Consider the following 12,570-nt stretch of genomic DNA (forward strand, 5'->3'; position numbering starts at 1 on the left):
TGATTCAAGAGTTAGTTCAATGTCCATTAGGAGTCTTTTTTTTTTTTTTTTTTTACTGTTTTCCACTACGTCAGTGCTGTTCCTAGTTCTGTGGGCCATGAGCTGTAGTGGTTGCTTTCCTGATTTTTGGATATAGTCATGATTTCTGTCTTGCCCAGGTTGAGTTTGTGGCGGTTTGTGTTCATCCATTTGTAGATTTCTTGCAGACAGTCTTCCAGCATTGTGTTTTCTTCTTGTGCGTCTTCTATTTTGTAGATTTGTGTGTCGTCTGCATAGTTGTAGCACGTAAAGCTGTGTCTCTTTATGAGCTTGATCAATGGAGTCAGGTAGATATTGAAGAGCAGTGGGGATAGGGACGATCCTTGTGGCACTCCACAGTTTGTGTCCCTTTGGAGTGTATTTCAAAGGTTTAATCCAGATGGTCCAGATGGTTTCCATTCTATTGGTTAGGAATGATTTAATCCAGAGTAGGGCTAAATCTGTGATTCCTATTTCTTCTAATCTCTTGATGAGGACATCATGGCTGACTGTGTCGAACCCTGTGGAGAGGTCCAGCAGTATCAGAGCCGAGTTTGTGTCAGAGTCTGCATTTGTCTTTAGATCATCTAAGATTGAGAGGAGTGCCGCGTCCGTCCCTCTCTTAGGTCTAAAACCGACTTGTGCCTTGTCCAGGAGCTGGTGTTTTTCTATGTTCTCCGTGTTAGTCCGTAGACGTAGGTTACAAGTAGTTTTGCTGGGTAGGGAATGTTTGAGATAGGTCTGTAGTTACAGAAGGCTTCCACATTGCCTGCTGTGTCCTCGATGAGTGGTTTAATGTACGCTGATTTGAATGATCGCGGTACTTTCCCTGTTGCGAGTGATAGGTTAAAGTTTTTGTAGCATACCGAAGGTGTGTCCTGTGTGAGGATTGATTTGTATATGTCTAGAGGGCACGGGTCCATGGGCGTGCCTGCTCTCTTGCTATTCCTTCTGAGCTTGACGAATGCCTCTACTGGTATTTGGGGGAAGCTTTGGAGTTTGTTCTGGCGATCCATGATTGGGGGTGTAGGTTGTGTGTTTTGGTTGACTGGTGTGCTTCATAATTGGTAGAGGATGCCAATTTTATTTTTTAAGTGGTCTGCAAGGTCGTTGCATATAGTTTCAATGTGGGTACCAGGGTGTTGCAACCAAGTTGTTAAACAGTTCTATTTGGGTATTGGAGGCTTTGGTGATTCGGTTGTCGTAGTATTTCTTTTTGGCCTTTTGAATTTCCTTTTTGAATGATCAGATTTGTCGTTGATATTGTGATTGGTTTGCCTGGTCGTATTTATTCCTCCATTCTAGTTCCTGCTTCTTGTTACTTTTTTCTGTGTCAAGTAGGCAGCTGTGCATTGTGATTCTGTAGTTGTCGCCTAGCCATGTTTCTGTGACAAATAGGATGTCGATACCACATTCGCACAGTAGGTAGTAGATCTCTCTGGCATCTTTGGACATCGATTTTGCGTTGAGTAGGTTGCAGTGGATCCCTTCAATGTGGTTTAGTTTTGTTTTTAATATAAGCCTTGTCTCGTGGTTACCATGTTGGTCAGCTTCCATGCTGCCATCATGTGATGGATGTTCAGTGCAATCTGTTTCATCGTTGGGTGCGTCTGCTAGATTAATTATTGGGTTGCTCATTTCTTGCGGTTCCTCTTCTATCTTTTGTTTTAGTTGATGGAGGTGTCCTCGCGTTTTTGTGATATATGGAGTGAGGGCGTGGATTTCCATCTTCCTTCTGGGTACATCTGTTGTGTGGTTCCCCGTTCCCGTATGTTTTTTGTGTGCCTAGCGACATCGGTGGTGTTCAGTTTTTCTGGTGGGTGGTAACTTGCGAGGTATGGTGTTGGGTACAGAGACTTTTCTCTTCTCATGATGTTTGTTCTGTCACCCACTGTGTTTGTGGGCGTGTGTTCTTCCTTCATGGTTGTTTCTAATGGATGAAAGACGTGATATGATTCCATTTGGTTGATTTCTTGTCCTGTTTTTCTTTGGCGTCGTCCTGCTCTGTGTTGTCATGTTGCGGTCCTTAGGAGTAAATTAATTTAGAAGTTTGAATTTAGGTCACAGGGGCAGTAGCTGCCCTGCCGCACCTTGCAGCTTTGGGATTGTGGTGGCTTCTAGCTTTCTTGCGTTGCGATTATGGTATAAAGGTGTAATCTGGGTGGTCTTGTGGCTTGATGTGTGGGATGGTAATCAGGTGAAGGTGGGAGGCTGCAGGCAGAGGGGTTGACTTCTTACCCTGCAGTTAGATTGTCTTGGGGATGGAGTAAGGAGAGTACTAGGCTTGATAAGATCGTAGGGTTATTGTTGGGTGTCTGGCCATCTCGCTGGGAGTCCAATTACAGTAGTTAGGGTGACCCGACCTAACTATACGTTTCCTGGATAGTTGGAGAGGGCTTAAGTTTCAAACTACAGCAGTCAGATGAGGCAGACCTAGATTTGAGTTTCCTGGATAGTGAGAGAAAGGCCTAGGTTTCAGAATATAGTAGTCAATGGGAAAACCACATGGATTCATTTTTCCGGTGGATCTCTAGCTTGCAACTATGGGTGGACTAGAATGATGTGCTATGTGTAGAACAGAAGTGGTGCCCGTGTTGAGGAATAATTCAAGGTTATATGCAAAGGTAAGTGGTGAGGTAGTTTACGGACAGAGATTGCTGTATCCACTGTTTGTACTTTGCCTACCTTGTCAGTTGCTGCTGGTAGACGGCTGGCAGCTTACCCTGCTGACACCATCTGGAGCTGCGTTCGTAGGAGCTGTTCTTTGCCTCGGGGTCCATCGCCACAGGGGCTGCAACAGGCAGGGGCATCCCTAGCGCTATGAGTGTTATAAGGGCTCTGGGCCATTAAGGGCTAGGGGTGGGATTATACCTCGCCAACAACGGAAACGGGTCTGGGGCAGTGGAGAAACACTAGGGGCGAGCGGCCGGCATAAACACAAAAACTAGGCACACAGTACAAAAAGGGTGCACTAGGTGCTCAGGGCACCACTCACCTGTGCCTTGGATCTAAAATGCAGGTGAAGGTCGCAGACTCAAGTACAATGCTACTCACCGCTCTAGCTGGCTGATGAAGATGGTTGCAGAGCGAGTGCAGAGGGCTAACACCCTCGCTGTTAACTGGAGGGCAGAAGGCCCAATCGCAGGTCGGGTGAGGGGATTGGATGGGGAAGCGGGTGGGCAAAAGAGAGGATACTAGGTGTGGAAAATGCCAAGAAATGAGCAAAAGCACCATTTCAGAAGTAAAATCAATAAACTTCTGAAATGAAGGTCGCATACCCAAGTACAATTCTACTCACCCCTCTAGCTGGCCGATGGAGATTAGCGTTAGCAGGAGCGTAGCAGAAATCCTTGCTGAAACCCTCTGCATATTGGTGAGTGTGCTGACGTAAAGCCATCAGTATTTACTTGGCTAGTAGGTACATGTACATCGGTTGAATCTGCAGAGGACCTGGAACATAGAAGGATATTTGACCAAATTAAAGGCTTTTTCAGCATTCAACATGGCTGTGGCCACTTGCATCATGCATGGTAAAAATGTTTCTCACATTATAGTAGGTGGAATTTACTGTGTAAAAAGTCTGCCTTGTCTGGATGTACCACGGCGGGCATTAGAGGCACAGCAATCTATTTGTAATTAGCTTGCCCAAGATTGTATTACAAAGATTAATTACCGATAGTGACCTGCATGAAGAGCTACCTTCCAGTTTCCACGGCACAGTTAATGAGGGATATTTTGTGGTATGGCGTAGCAAACAGTATTCCAGTTGTGCCACATAAATCACTAGCTAATGTGGGCCTATGATGGAAGAAAATGCATTATAAAATTCAGAAATTAGACCTGCATCAGGCTTTCCAACCTGCCATCAGGTCTTCCCACCTGCCAAATCATCTAAAGTTTTTTAATCTCTGCTTTTGAGAAGGGGTTATTTAACAGTTCCTATGGGCTCGCTATCCATGCAAATCTCAACTCTTCTAGGAAACTAACAATGGCTTTTTTATATTCTTTTTAATATAAATATGTAGGCCATGACCATGTTCCCCAAATGTTTAATTTGTCTTATTGTTTCTTGCAATATACTTCCTTTCATAACCATACTATTAGCACAATCCCATGGTATTTTCTGTGACTGTACCAACCAGGACAAGTTGCCATGCCAGACATTTCTACCTGTCCCCATTTCCTCAATGATGTTTTAGACCCTAGCAATGTCAGTTGTCTATTAGCCTCCTCTTGCAACTAATCGGGTCAGGAAGATTTTACAAAGGTCCTATGGTGTGGGCTTAGGAACCTGTTGGTGGTATGTAGGTTTTTTGTAAACAGAGCATTCATAACAATACAGTGCCCCCTGAAAAGACACAAGACAACAATCTAAACAAGTATGCAGCAATTATTTACAAGTAGGTAACTTTCAATAAATTAGAGTGGCCAAACACACTGAACAGTTTAAAACAGCTTAGATTCATTTAAACGCTTGCATAGAGGAAACAGAAAGAAATCAATAGACAGCTCCCAATTAGGTAATAAAAACTCTCAAAAGTCACCAACTTGGGAAGGGAGCTGAAGAGGAAGCAATCTTCAGATAGATTTAGCTCTGGGACCCCACTGGAAGGGGACCCAGACCAGAAGTCAACATGAATGAATCCAAGAATCGATGTAGAGTCACGGTTAGTCAAGAACAGAACCAATGACAGATTGAAAGACAAAAAAACTGCAAGGTGCAGACAAGCATGATGGTGTATGAAGAAAAAGTCCAGGGGATGCGGATGCATAGGAAAGTTTGGGCACTGGGTTTTCTGAAAGTCCCAGTTAAGATTCCAGGCAACAGGGACTAAAGAGGAAGCACCTAGTGGAGGAAGGACGAGGCCAGTGATGCATAAGAGGTGAGATAACCTACCAGAGGCATCTCCCATGCCAGTGGACTGAGGTAAAGCTGCAGCAGTGAGTTACCCCAACACTGGCCTTTTTCTGCATGTATACATTAAAGATTTACCACAATAAGTAGTTAGAGGTGGAGGTATCTAAAGGCAGTGCCTTTTGTAGCCAGGATTTCAAAGCCACATGAGTTATGCAGTCATTCTTGTACGGCCATGTGAAACACCTCCCACACCTGCGTTTCAGTGCTATATACTGCCCTAAAATCATAAATTCCTAGGGGCAACTTGAGAGCTGCTTTGACGCATACAGAAAATCTATTCTCGATACTGTGTCGCACACAGACAAATAAGAAGTGAATAGCTTCTTAGCAGTTTTCGGTGTATGGCCAGGGTCAACCAATCGGTACAACTCCACCAGCTCAGCAGCTTTAGACGGTGCACTGCGGGTTTGGGGGGTGAAGATTGTTAGGCTGAGCTATTTCCAGGGTTATGGTGGTCTTAAGTCTCCACCCCACATGATTATGCAATCCAAAAACTCTCCCAATGTTTCAGAGCATTTTTATGAAAGGTTAGGAGTGAGCATGGTAGTGTCGTTATATTCATTCATTTGTACCAGCACCAACAGGTACCGGCCTGTATATCATTTGTTAAATATTAATTTTGAAAAGAAAGCTTTAATGAATTGTTGTCATAATCCCCTTACTTTGCAGCATTTAAGTAGATCACTGCAGCAGCCACGTCTCTAAGTACCCCTGTGAATTCTTCTTGGCAGGGTTGCTTCCTGTAGCATTTGGTTATTCAAGCTGCTTACATTCAGTAGTGAGATTCAAAGAACTTCATACCAGCCACCTGGACTCATTTCTCTCATGACTTTGCTCGTTTATCTTTGTTATTTTTATCACCTAGAACTGTGATTTATCGACAACACCACGTCTCATTAAACACTCCTTCCTTCTCAAAAGAAGGAACTGCCTGAGACTTAATCCCACCAAAATGTAACACAAAATCTGAACTAGCCGGTTGAAATCATTTGATCCACAGGATTTAACATAATTAGGGGCAGCTTGGGAGAACTGTGTGAAAACAGATCGCCGCAGAATAAACAAAAACATCTTCATAAACATAAATAACCTATCATATCATTTAAAGTGCTTAGAAACCATGTAACATGCACTGGACGGCACATGGCGGCATGAGGCTGTGGGGTGGCCTTGAATAAAGCACACCCAGAGTCCACCTTTCCCGCTCACTCTACCAGCTGGTCTCGTTGCCTTTGGTGTACCACAGTGAGCGTGATGGGCCTTCTAGGTGGTCTTAAACTACAAACACTGCTTCTGGTGTAGTGCATACATCTTTTTCACCATCCTTTTGCCAGGAAATTACAATCTCACGGCAGACAGCTGATGTTGCTCGTGTTTACTGCAATAAAAAATGGATGGTCCGATTGGTAGAAACATATCCCCAACTACTCTATGGGAGGGGCTGGGGGGTGGGATGCGCAGCGGAAAGGCAAAAGTGCTGGTTTAGGGCTATGGGTGGTCCCGTACAAAATGGGTGGAAATGGCAGATTGGTCATCAAACAGAGTAGACTGCTCTATAGCAACCAAGCATCAATGGCTTGTCTCTTGGTGCTTTAAGGCTGCCTAGCTACGAGAGACCATCACCCCTTCTCTATCAGAGCATGGCTTCCACAAGAGAGAAAGAGAAAAATATCACTGCACACAATTAGCCTCTCTGCCCAACAGTCCGAATTGTGAACCGATGATAGCTGTGGAGCTCTGGGTTCACGCCCAGGTCACATGGTCAATTTATAGAAGGGCAGACTGCGTTTTCCATCCGTCTGGGATTGATAAATTGCACACTCTTAAAACGACTTATAACACCTGTGCTGTGAAGTTGGAGAAGATGCGTGCACGGTGCATTCATCCATTACCTCATGGAGCCCTCTTCAGTAAAGGGTGTGCGCATTTTATTTATTTAGAGCAGTGCTTCTGAACGCAGAGGCATTCAAAGAGGTGTACATGGAGGGGAAATGGATGCATTTATAAATAGATATAGTGATGAATCTTATACGAGTTCTTTGTGTGTCACACTTCTAGCCTAAATGCTTTCTTTCAGAGTTCTGTGTCCTGGTTTTTGCTTTGCATATTGCTTTGCTTTATTTATAATTATGCCTGTCTGCAAATAGGGACAGGTAAAGGTAGGCCACCAAATCGGATGTGGGGCATCTTGAGATCTCTGCATACGTCATTAATAGAGGATAGCTTTAGGAAAAAAATTGAGCTTCCATTGTTTTCTCAAATATGCCGCATATTCATTTTGGCTTCAGGAAAAGGTATAATTCATGCAATCTTTGTACATTAAATATCATGCTTAAATATGTGCATTACTACCTCAAAGAAACAAAATGGTATGCCCGCAATGCTGATGCTTAATGATCAGCAGGCTATTTGGCTAGATTTTGGCTATTTTAGCGTCGACTTGGGCTAGGAATGGGTTTATTCATTTATTTGCATTTCTGAAGCGCCAACTGCTCTCGGGCATCGCAGCGCCGTTACAGAAAACTCACTTGACATAGGTACAATATTGAGGATACAGTAGAAGATTGGTTACAGACATTGCTCGTGTTACCAGGTTACAGGGGAACAGTGGGGCAAGTGCACGTTTACTTGAATAGAGTGGTTTTCAGTGCCTTTCTGGAGGCCATGAGGGAGGTTTCCAATCTCAATTTAGGTGGCAGCGAGTTCCAGGATTTTGGTCCTAGTACTTCAAAACTCGACCCGCCGGCTTTGGTTCTGTTGAAGGTAGGAATTGAGAGTTGGTGTGTCTATATGTCCCGTTTTGGTATGAGTGTCTGCACTTGGTGTATTCGTTCTGTTAGATAGGTGGGAGCAGATTGGGATAGGCATCTATAGGTGATAGTGAGAGTCTTGAACAAGATGCGCACTTTGACCGCGAGCCAGTAGACTTTTTGTCTTGCTTGGGCGATATGCTCCCTCCTGGGGATAGTGAGAGCTGCTCTCAGTGCGTTGTTCTGTGTTATTTGTAATCTGATAAATGTTTTTGGCAGAGGTGCCCAGTAGGAGGACGTTGCAATAGTCCAGTTTTGCACCTATAGTGGCCCTGGCAATGTTGAGGCAGTTTTGAGTGGAAAGGTGGGATTTTACAGCATTGATAATTTTAGTTGCGAGTACTGCTGCTGAGGAGATATAGCTTACATGTCTATCGTTGGACAAGGTTGAGTTTAGGTACACTCCCAGAGTTTTTACAGAAGAGGATACTGTGATTAGTTCTCAATTTAGAAGTTGCGGTCTAGTTTTCTGAGGATTTCCTTAGGGCCAACCAGTAGGATCTCTGTCTTGTTCCCATTGAGACAGAGGCCATTGGCTGCCGGCCTGGATCATAGCATAGGTGTCTTGTAGGGTTTTTAGATCTTGCTCGTAATCACCAGATAGTGGGAGAAGAATTTGTGTATCATCGGCATAATTGGTGAAGGTTATGCTGAATTCTTCTAGGTCGTTAAATGGTGGTAGGGTGAATAGATTGTAGAGCATAGGAGAGGAGCAGGAACCTTGTGGTACTCCACAACTAATTGGGGATGGAGTGGCTAATGCTTGGTCTGAGAAAACCCCTCATGGCTCTGCCCTACAGGAAGGTTGTGATCCAGGTGGTGACCTCAGTGGAGAAGTGGGCCGGGTCTGTGAGGTGTTTTCAAACCTTCACAGTAAAGGGGGCCACACCACCGTCTCAACGTGGTTACATCTTTTATTTTATTTAGGAAATAAAATAGGCTTGCACACCATCACGGATGAATACCATGTCTCCCCAACACTGCCAATAGGTTCAGGGGAAACACGGCCAGCCTGGGTACGGTGGTCGCGAATACAGTAGCCACAGTGGCAACGTTTCATCTGAGGTGCAGCAGCGTGGACACCAACTTGGAAGGAGCTTAGACGTCAATCACCAGAAATTATCTAATTTAAACCAGTTTGGTTTTAATCAGCCAAAGTTAAAATCCTTTCTTTTAAAGTAACAACTTGTGTGTAAAATATACTTTAAAAATGTACACTGATCTATGCAGTAGTATGAAAATCCATTTTGTGGTGGAACATACATACGTTGCCATTCCTTTAATGCTTCTATGCCTTACATGCAAAGCAAAGGTTCACTTGTGTTGCCATATTGAATTCTGGTGCACTGCCCCAAACCAGCCTAACCCTATGTCGTTGTGTGCATGTCTTAACGAAATGTAAACCATGTATGCTGCGAGAAGCATGAATCCCAGCAATCCCCAATGGCCCACGGTAAGACAGATTTTGCCTGAAGTTAGGGATCGCTGGCAGGCGATAGGGATTCGGGGGAAATAGGCAGAGCAGCTGCAGAAAAAGAACCGACAAAAGCGTAGGTTGGAGAGCCCAGTTCATTGCATTGCTATGTGCTATGGTATTGTGCTCTGTTGCTTCCCGAAGCTAGGTCTGCGCTCAATAAATGCCCGAATAATAGTCTTGCTTTGTTGTGTTGTCTCTGTTAATGGGTTGAGTTAATTGTTTTTTTCATTTTTTTTTTAACCAAAATGTATTTATTCCCAGATTTTTTACATTCTAGTAAAAAAAAAAAAGATGTAACAAGGAGGGAAGGTATCCTGCCTGTCTGCCATCAGTCGGGTATGGAACAAAAACAAAACAAAAATCAGGAAGCGGCTGGCTGCTGCAATTACCAAGAAATGACTAGGAATGTAACACCCAAACATTGCAACCATGCACAACACTGAGAAAAACATACAAAATGAATAACTGATGATGAGCAGAGAAACGGAAGAGGGTCTTGAATGGCTGAACCAGGTATGATATGCAAAGAAAAAATACTGGAGAGGTACCCTATTTTGTCTCGTCGAACACACGGGAGGCCGCCCTGTGCCCCGTCGGGATTAAGGTATATGCACCACCACGCGTCCCTTTATCCCCTTCCCCCAATTTTCACATCACTCACCCAGCCCCACTTACCTTGTGCTCCCTTGTCCCTCGCCGGGAACACTATGTGTTCCTGGTGCATCCCTGCCACTAATGGCCACATGGAAAGGAAGAAGGGATTGTGTGTAGTTCCCCTCACCCACAGCAAACACGCGGTTTCTCAACTTTAAAAAAAATCAATTAACATATGCTAATAGCAATACACCCTTCTGGGCGGAGGAGGCTTTATCAGGACAAAGGTAATGCCCAGTCTCACGTTAAAGCAGAGGCGTTGTTAGGCGAGGTGATAAGGGGGCTATAGCCCCTGGTCTTTTGGTTCTAGCCCGTATAGAATCTCAGGAGCTACAGCCAAAAGGCTAGCTAGCCCCCAGTCCCAACAGTTCCGACATCAGCGTAGCCCCGGGTCTTTTCCAGACCTAGCAACACCCCTGTGTTAAAGTGCTTTGGTGTGGCTTCTAACTGGTCGGTAAAGCCCCCACCCCTCAGGGTTTATTGCTTAAAAACAGTTTGTTACAGAGTCAAGGCATTATAAATCACACAACAGAAGTGCAACACAACTAATTTTTACACAGGACTCTGGTTCCAGATTTCAATTCTGTAGCGCAGTCTTCCTTCTACATCGGCACCCACTGGCAGCGTGAGGCCACTCACCAGGGCAAGACAGACAAAAGGAGCACAAGTGGGGCACAGACACACAGGAGGATAGAATACCTACCGGATTGCCCCTATGGTCATTTTCTCTAAAGCACATTTGCTGGCCCGTTACTGTGTAAACAAACAAGCTTTAAGCACCATACTCCAGAATCAGGCATTTTTGAAGGTATTGATTTACTGCACGGGAAGTCCATGCATCACAAATTGTTAGCCATATTGAAGAGAGTCCCTCTCCCACTGTGCAGCACAGACAGCAGTTTCTGGAAACAGGCCCTCTGAGCACTACAGGGCTAGAAGCATGGATGATGGGTCGCCTGCGTAACTGTCCAGAGGTGGCCGCTCACCTCATGAACATGAGGATGATATACCCCAAAAACCACTCTCCTAAGCAGAGCTTTGTCAGTTGTGGATGACACCAGGTTTCCCTTAATTAGTGGCAACGTTTATAGCTTTTGCATCTAAAAGTCCCCGTCCCCTCCTAAACAGCGCCAGTTGGCTGCCAAAATGTGTTTTCTCAAGGCAGTCACAATGTAAGGCACAAGTAGTATAGCTCTGTGGCAACGCGCTCGCCTTGGAAGCAAGACGACGCAGAGCAACAGGTTAGAACCAAGGATCCACGCTTAGAAACCTCTTCGGTATTAAGCGCGTTATAAATAACCAACTGTAATGTACCCTCCTGTTTCTTTCTAACTGAGTAATTTGAATTCTCTTACTTGTACCATTCCATTCATAATGACAAATTTGCCTGCCGCCTGCTCCAAAGGCAATACCGGCTCTCTGTCCGCACCAAGAAGAGAGCTCACATCCAAGCCCGCATCTCTGCGACATCTAACAACTCGGCCGAACTCTTTAAAATATGCAAGGAACTGGCCAATCCTGCTGCAGTCTCTCCCTCTCCTGTCCCTTCCCAGGCCCTCTGCATGGCTCTGGCTTCTCATTTCATCTCTAAAATGCAGGACATCCTGTCCTCTCGCTCTCCCTCTTCCCCCTCCTCCCTCAACTCCCTGCTCCTCCTCTGGCCCTTCATCAGCCACCTCGTCTCCTCCCTCTTTCTCTGCCTTTCCCCTGTTCTCCCCAGACAAGGTTTCTAGACAAGTCTGATCTATGAAAGTCTCGTCAAAACAGGTTCATCCTTGTTCCTCCAAAGCTATCAAGGACCACATTGGCTCCTGCTGTGGCCGACTTCTGCAACCACACCTTCGCCACTGGAATCTTTCCATCCCCCCTGAAGCACTCCCTTGTGCACCCTCTTAAAAAACCCTCCGCCGCCCCGTCCTGCCCGGCTAACTATCGCCCAATCTCCATCACTCCTTTCCTGGGCAAACTCCTGGAAAAACTGGCCATCTCCCAGCTCAATCTCCACACTGAATCTGTTGGTTGTCTTCATGATCATCAGTCTGGCTTCAGAGCTGCCAGAAGCACGGAATCTACTCTCCTGAACATCCGTGAAGACCTGCTCTCCAACCTTGATAACAACACCCAGTGTCCTCATCTTGCTTGATCTCTCCTCTGCCTTTGACACAGTCAACCATGCCATCCTGCTCAACTGTCTCTGTGATAACCTGGTTATCACCGGTCAGGCCCTGGCGTGGCTGGCTTCTTTCCTCTCTGATCGACCCTCGCAGGTCCAACTCGGGTCCTTCCTCTCCTCTATCTCTACCTGTGGTGTTCCCCAGGGGTCTAACCTCTCTCCCTGGCTGTTAAACCAATACCTGCCACTTCTTGCCCACCGCATTGCCACTCTCTACCCAACTTCCAGTGCTATGCGGATGACACTCCGCTCATTTTCAGGCTACCTTCAGCCACCTCTTCTCCTTCACTCATCTCTGACTGTCTGTCTGCTATCCAGGAGTGGTGTGCCGCCAATGATCTCTGCCTTAATGCCAGTAAGACAGATTCTCCTCATCAGTACACCCGCTCCCTCCTTTCCTGCCACTCTCTGGCCGGCCTCTCTTGGCGCTCTTAATGCTCCCACCTGTGACGCTAAAACCCTTGGGGTCATCTTCGACTCCACACTCTCCTTCTCTCCTCACATCTCTGACATCTCTAAG

General features: G+C 45.5%; 1 protein-coding gene across 3 annotated transcripts in view; it reads right to left on the reverse strand.

Moving 5' to 3' along the window:
- The window catches only part of CCDC138 (coiled-coil domain containing 138), a 749,637-nt gene that overhangs the window by 672,086 nt on the left and 64,981 nt on the right, over nt 1-12,570 (reverse strand). For all 3 annotated transcript variants that reach the window (XM_069636872.1, XM_069636873.1, XM_069636874.1), the window contains exon 2: nt 3,317-3,468. In XM_069636872.1, the coding sequence (XP_069492973.1) occupies nt 3,317-3,415 (99 nt within the window). In that variant the 5' untranslated portion in view covers nt 3,416-3,468. The remainder of the gene's footprint in view (nt 1-3,316; nt 3,469-12,570) is intronic.

Source organism: Ambystoma mexicanum, chromosome 7p (genome assembly GCF_040938575.1).
Source record: "Ambystoma mexicanum isolate Mex_15411 chromosome 7p, UKY_AmexF1_1, whole genome shotgun sequence".
Lineage (NCBI taxonomy): Eukaryota > Metazoa > Chordata > Amphibia > Caudata > Ambystomatidae > Ambystoma > Ambystoma mexicanum.